Genomic DNA, 6953 nt, shown 5'->3' on the forward strand with positions numbered 1-6953 from the left:
TTAGCAACACATAAACCTGTGGAAGTGTTGGATGCTAGTCTCAAAAAGGCTTTGTTGTTGTTTATCATATAAATTTCTTTTCATTTTATTTAATAAAGTATTATGAATGTAAAATAAAATTAAAAAATGTCCATGATCACCAATCATGATAGCATAATATATGATGCAAATACATGGCCATACATATACACAAGACAGAATCAATCGTTTTAACTTATTTAACCATAATTATTTTCCTTAAAGGTTACGATAGCTGAGCTCATAACTTAAATCAGTTTTGATCAGTTAAACTGCCTCTGTTCACAATCAGTACTCAAGTTACTTTCCTATATTCTGTATTTATTTTTAGTCTTTTGTAGTTCTTGTTCAATACTCTACATCATCATAATGTAATTCCAGCTCTGTTGTCACGACTGGATTATATTATGTCATGAGCCTCCTGAAAACAAAATGGAGTGAATCTGTGTGGATTGAATCATCCTTTATCTCCCAGTTTCTTCTTCAAGTAAAACAACATAGGCGACAAAAGCTGTGGTGTTAATATTTATTACATTCAGTTGACAGTGATAACACGGAGGTTGAAAAGGTGCACATCAACCGGTACAGCTGTTGCTAAAATAACATCACTTTAATGGCTATTAAAAGGTATGGCCACTTCACAAAAACACATGCTGAATAATTCACATATCTCTTGCTGTTTTTGAGGTTGTTAAGTTACGTACATGCAAGACGTTCTACGCTGTTTATGTCAGGTGCGCGCCATCTGGTGGACCAAAGAGGAATTTCCCGAGAAAGAGAAGCAACCCTGTTGGAGCCTCCAGTGTATATGTTGTTAAGATGGGTATGGATATTCTCAGGAGGACAGACGAAGCTAATAGGAGGGAAAGAATACAATGATCATGGTAATCCCTGTTTTATAATGTATTCACCGGTAATAGGCCATGACTAATAACCAACATGACTACGCCATCTAACGCGCCCCCAAGGTCCGCAGCCAGTTCAGGTGGCGCGACACCTTCTGGAAGATGTAGCCCTTGCTGCACTCCGCACCGGGGTTGGTGCTCACCACCCCGGTGAGGAAGAAGACCTCCCGGTAGAGGGTGAGCAGGGGGCTGCCGGCGCTCATGGTGCAGTCAGCTCCGGGTCGAGCAACGGTGCAGCCCATTTTATTGGTCATCAGGTCGGGGTAAGTGTCCAGGCACTGTGGCAGCCGGTTGTACGCCAAGTGGTTGAGCATGAGCGGGCCCTGGAAGTCCAGTGTGTCTTTGGGCTCCCTCCAGCCAGTGACCACGGCGGGGAGATCTCCCTGCATCAAGATGCTCTCGGCAAAGTCTTTTTCCGGCAGACAGGCGGCAATAATGCTGCTCGTGAATCGGATGCGATCGCGGAGCTCGACCACAGCCAGGTCATTTTCTGGACGTCCTTCCACATAGCGCGGGTGGATGTGATGTTTTTTGACAAAAAACGTACGTCCATCAACGTCTGAAGTCACACTGCGTTTGCCTGAGGAGGAGAAATTATGATAACCAACTTCTTGGAGTTCTTAGTCATGTCTTGAAAATAATGGAGGGTGTCATTACAGTAAAAAGCTTTATATTTCACGCATATGTGTCGTCTATCCCCCCCCCCCCCAAAGAACTGTGTTTAAATCTGTTTCATTTGAGTTCATTACATGAACTGTACCGATGCAGGTACGCTATGTCTTCCTGTGTTTTGTTCACTCACCAACAGCCACTTGGTAGGAAGCGTACTTGGTGGCACACTGAGCTGTGGTCAGGACGAGGTTGTCTTTCAGGATGACGCCGCTGCAGAAACCTGCTGACTCTGAACTTTTCAGGAAAGCCTGTAAACAACATGACCACAGGAGTCTGGATCACTGTCGGGTGGTAGTGGGAATTAAAAAAAAAAAAAAAATCAATGTGTCACCGTGTGTGTGTGTGTGTGTGTGTGTGTGTGTGTGTGTGTGTGTGTGTGTGTGTGTGTGTGTGTGTGTGTGTGTGTGTGTCCTTACCTGCCAGGGACACTCTGTTGAAGTGCAGGCCAGTCCTTCATAGTTACTCTGTACGTTGCTGGTCTGTCTGGACTGCCACTGACTCAGGCTCCTCAACTTACCACAGGGCTGTTCAACTGCCAACAGAGAATTAGAAAAAAAAATAAAAAATACAGTATATATATATTAAAAAAAATTTTTTTAACAAAAGTCTCTTTCAGATGACATAATATCCTTTGTTTGTCAGATTCAATATGGGAAATTTGACTTAAAACAAATAAAAACACTGGCCATCATTTTCTCAAATGTTAAGGAAATATGTGTAGCTGTGAGATGAATTCAGTGAGAGAACTTAAAATTGGCGAGGAAGTGTGTTTTTCTATTATTAGAGTTTCTGAGTATCATCTATATCCACTGGATTTTGAAACTCTACAGATTAATTTTAAAAACAATTCAATTTAATTATTTGTTCTGATGTTTGATGTTCATTTAAAAAAAAAAAAAAATGTTTGTGAAAATGCATCAGAAATGTTCCTGTTGACCAGGCTGACCTCCAATCTTAGAATCTCATATGATCTTATAAATACGAACTCTTATGGTTACAAATTATCATTCATAATAATCCACAAGCTTTTGGCATCTTTGTTGGAGCCACAATCATTCAGCAGGTTCCCATATGAGTCGTGGACCCAGACAGTCGACCGTCTGGTATTCAAAACCCCAAATCTCCTCAATGACGTTCGACTTTAAAGTCTCTTTTAGCACAAATAACAAGTTTTATCTCACATCATAAATAGAGGCAATAAACTCCACATCCACGAGGAAAGCCCCGCGGGGACTCTCCTCCTTCACACAACCGAGAGATTCAAGGTGAAACAACACAATTTAATGTATTACGGCAGTGAAAATTGGCATCACCCACATCGTAAGTTTAAGTATTTCCACTTTGCTCATCCTCCGCTTGAACCTCTGTCCTCATGGAGGCGCTACCTTTGTGTGAAATGTGTAACTCCCTGATTTTTTTCATCAAATCACATCGCGTCAAGTGATCTGATTCTCTGCAATAACTTATAAAATCACAATTTTACTGAATCACAAACCAGACATTTCTATTCAGCACAACATACCTGCTGCTTCACACTTATTCTTATTTGTGGTGCTGAGCGTCCATCCCTGAGCGCAGGAGCATTTGTAGGATATGTAGTCTGGTTTACAAAACTGGGAGCAGCCCTTATCGGTCTCCAGGGGGCACAGAGTCTGGTCTGGGAACAGGAAGAAAAAGGTTGCAAGCGATTGCACGGGGGAAGTGAAGCAAATCAACACTGGCATCTCTCTCATACCTGTTTCACAGTGGACGCCTGTGAAACCAGACTTGCAGACGCAATCGTAGCCTCCCACGCTATCCGAACACATGGCTCCGTTTTTGCAGGGCTTGTCTGCACACTGGTCTCCATCTAAAACCAAAGGGATGCGCTCAGACTGACTGTGCACTAATAGGGAGCGTTTTAATACAATACTCACCGATGTAGACCGACCAGAAGATATCCTGGAAGAGAAAACGCACGCGGTAAGCGAACAGCCGCAGCTGCACAGTGATTTTCCTCTGTAAACTAATGAAGAGTCGTTTGAGGACACGGGAGGAGCGCGAGGAGAGGATAAACAGTGAGCTCACCGTGCGGTAAGAGTCCTGAAAAAACCTTCTGGCCTCCTCATATGAGCAGACCCTCTCCATACAGGCCTGCTCCAGAGTGGAGGCCTGTTTGCTGCCAGTATTTCTCTTCTGGCGGGAAATCACTGAGCTGGCCTGCTGCTTATCCAGGAACACTGTGGACACAGGCGACATCTCAGTTATCTTAGTATTGTCAGTTCATCGACCGGCTTTATCCCCCCCGTCGAAACACTGTCGACACCGTCTTGCTCGCTTTGGAGCGGGGTGAAAATACAGCAGCATTTTTCTGGTTCAATCCTAAAAAGTGTGCGGCAGTGTGTCAAATGCAATTAAAAGCAAGCAACACATTAGCTGCTGAAAGTCAGACATTTCACCGCACCACTTACATTTCAATTGATCAGCTGCAGGTGACACATATTGACAAGTTGGAACAGTTTCAAGAAGAGGCTCAACAAAATAAATCCCCTCACTTCTCGGATATATACAGACTGTTTTTCGTGCAGACGTGACGCGGTCCACATTATAAACATTTGTTTTTCCAGCTCCTGACATCTCTGTCCTCTCTGCTGGGGTCAGACCCCAACGCCTCCAGCGCCATCAGGCTCCACGTCCGTCCCACTCACCCGTCTGTGGGACCTGAATGGCCGCCACGGCTCCGGCCAGGAGACACAGGAGAGCGGCGGAAGCTGTTGTGGGTTGCATGGTTGACAGGAAATCCTATCCCAGTCCGGAGAACTTCAGCGCTGCTTCGACGAGTGTGCCCTACTGGAAACACACCCAGTGGGTTATCGATGCGATGCACAAGGCATGAGATAAAAACAAAGAGAAGACACAGAGCTGTGGGAGGAGATGCGACTGAGAGAAGAATGAGAGTCATTCGATGTGGTCCACCTCTTGCACTTATCAGGAATGAATAGAAATCGCTGCTAGTTGTTATGAAGTAGTGGAGAGCACTTATTGTGGTGCAGTGCAGTTATTGTCTGGTCTCGGTAGCAGCTGGCTCTCTGGTTATTTATGAAATTTATGGCTTCATTTAGGGAGCCCTCTGCACTGAGGAGCCATCAATACTACCAAATGGCCAGAGAAGCTGTTTGTGCTTCTAGCCCTCTCTTCGCTGCTTTTTAGAAACTGTGATTTCACTTTTATGGGGAAACACATCAACTCATATATCATGAAAACATATCTGGAGTACTTTGGACCTTTAGGAAAAGTGTCTTATTTAGGTATCTTCATCCAAGTGCAAATCAGAGGACCTGAAAAACATACTCTATACTTCAAAAAGTACTGCAGGTAAAACACATAAAGAGTAAAGAAAAAAAATATTAACTTTCTTGGTGTTTTTTTTCATTAGATTGTCCTGGCTGGCTGAAATGTCAAATAACAATGTTTTAGTTCCTGTATGTTTAATTAAATTGAGTAACATGATAATTTTTAATAATATGCATCAGTTTGATCACAACTGGCGAGTCAATTTCCCAATATATATATATATATATATATATCTTATTGGTCTTATATTGGTTTGGGTGGGAGGATGATGGTCAATTTAAGTATATTTGGGCAAGGTATCAATTAAATTTCCATCGTATTTCTGTATGACCAGGTTTGTTTTGCGGGGAAAAAGACAGAATGCAAATTGTCTCTTTTTATTAAATCAGCTGCCATGATTCTGTTGATGAAGACATTTTTGCAGATCTCACAATGGTAAAAATTGCCCCTCCTTGATACACAGTATTTGATTCTACTATTATAAAGGAATTATTATGTCTCCTCTCTATAGTGCTCTAGTTTAACCCCGTAATAGAGAAACCAAACACTGGTGGACATTCCATAATTCATGGACGTAAGAAAAAGCAAAAATGTAACAACCAATTATATAACAATGGTTAAATAATGTAACGAAATGTTAAATTACTTTTTTTCCACACATGTATCCACAACAACCACTACTAGCTCATCCGCCATATTTGCTTTTGAGAAGCAAACTGCACAAAACCTGCAAAAATAGCTTTTATGTCCAAGAAATGAAACCTGTGTGTACATTATGACATCATTGGATGCAGTTATACAATTTAAAAATATAGATTTTTTTAAATGCTATTTAAGCCATGTAAAAACTTATATTATTGGCAAAAATGTTGTTGAGATGATGGATCAAAATCTTTACTACACTATTGGCAAGTTGGTACATTATGAAAAAAAACGCAAAAAAAGTGTTACATCATTGGGAGTCATGGACCATTGTTACATTATATATTGTTAAAAAGAGCCTTCAAATAGGTCGTTTTCCTATTATTATTATTATTATTATTATTATTATGTTCATATGTTCAAATGATACATTGAAGCTGGTCATGATTACAAGGCTGCCATGTTTGTGGGGATGACAGGCAGTATTTGTTGACACATTGTAAACAGAAACCAAAGCTTCAGCCATGCGCCCCAAATAATCCACATCATGTTTTTGGGTCTAAACGGGGGTTGCCCTGCAGATTACAAACGGGGATTATTTCACATTAGGAGGACATCCTGTGCTTCCTCTGTGGCTGTTGTCATCCTAGCATTAGCTCATCAAGAATGGATCAAACAAAGATGGAGGGGTGAGACATCATGTTTTAATAAACATGATGCGCTCCGAGGTGCCGCTCGTCCAAAAGCAGGGAAATGTGTCCAGATTCGTCACTGTTTTCAGGGTGGGTCAGCTGAGCAGGCCAAAAAAGGAGTCAGAGTAACGTATATATACATATATATATATAAACAAACAGCAGCAGCAGCAACAGCAGCGGGGATGATCTGTACCTTACCGCCCAGGACTGAATCGACGCACCGGCCCGGCCTGCGCCCTCAGCCCGCTGCGCACTGACGCTCTCCGCCGCTGTTTCCTTGGAAGGATCGAGCCCGCTGATCCAAAACTCCCCGTCAAATGAGCAGATCCGAACCCGTCCCTCTCTCCTCTACACTGTTTACTGCCTGTGCGCAGAGGCTGATGACAACAGCGCGACTTTAGGGGGCGCTGCAAGACCAGGCTGAGCACCGGCGCAGGCCCAGGACGCAGCGGGGAGGGGGGGACTACATGTACTTTATACACACCCAGTTGAATGTCTGGGATAAGTACAAGCTGCACAGACATTAAAACAAAAACAAAGATAGTCATTTAAAATCGAAAGACTTGCTTTGAACACGTTCAAATAATGACGAGAATTATTATACAGTAGACAAAGTTTAAATCAGTGAACAATTCAAGTTGCAAAGGATCAATAATTCTGAAATATGTCCTGGATAAATGATACAATT

At 42.4% G+C, this 6953-nt stretch overlaps 1 protein-coding gene across 4 annotated transcripts; it reads right to left on the reverse strand.

Annotated features, from left to right (window-relative positions):
* Positions 1-530: 530 nt before the first annotated feature.
* proza (protein Z, vitamin K-dependent plasma glycoprotein a) lies at positions 531-6683 on the reverse strand. Of its 4 annotated transcripts, none has more exons than XM_080510724.1 (9): positions 6464-6683; positions 4283-4421; positions 3663-3814; positions 3512-3536; positions 3331-3444; positions 3118-3252; positions 2012-2127; positions 1726-1843; positions 531-1503 (listed from the first exon to the last, which is right to left on the reverse strand). In XM_080510724.1, the coding sequence occupies exons 2-9, from the start codon at positions 4359-4361 to the stop codon at positions 971-973; spliced, it is 1272 nt and encodes a 423-aa protein (XP_080366850.1). In that variant the 5' UTR covers positions 4362-4421; positions 6464-6683; the 3' UTR covers positions 531-970. The 4 variants fall into 4 exon arrangements, with proteins under 4 accessions (XP_080366850.1, XP_080366849.1, XP_080366847.1 ...); XM_080510723.1 differs by having other exon boundaries at positions 4283-4424; XM_080510721.1 differs by having other exon boundaries at positions 6459-6683.
* Positions 6684-6953: the final 270 nt, after the last annotated feature.

The sequence above is a fragment of the Blennius ocellaris genome, assembly GCF_963422515.1.
Source record: "Blennius ocellaris genome assembly, chromosome: 16".
Classification (NCBI taxonomy): Eukaryota; Metazoa; Chordata; class Actinopteri; order Blenniiformes; family Blenniidae; genus Blennius; species Blennius ocellaris.

Coding starts and splice junctions, on each gene's coding strand:
- proza (XM_080510724.1), bottom strand. CDS start 4,361: ATGCAACCCACAACAGCTTCCGCCGCTCTCCTGTGTCTCCTGGCCGGA. Junction 3,815..4,282: donor CATTCAGGTCCCACAGACGG/GTGAGTGGGACG, acceptor CTGTGTCCACAG/TGTTCCTGGATAAGCAGCAG. Junction 3,253..3,330: donor AGGCGTCCACTGTGAAACAG/GTATGAGAGAGA, acceptor TCCTGTTCCCAG/ACCAGACTCTGTGCCCCCTG.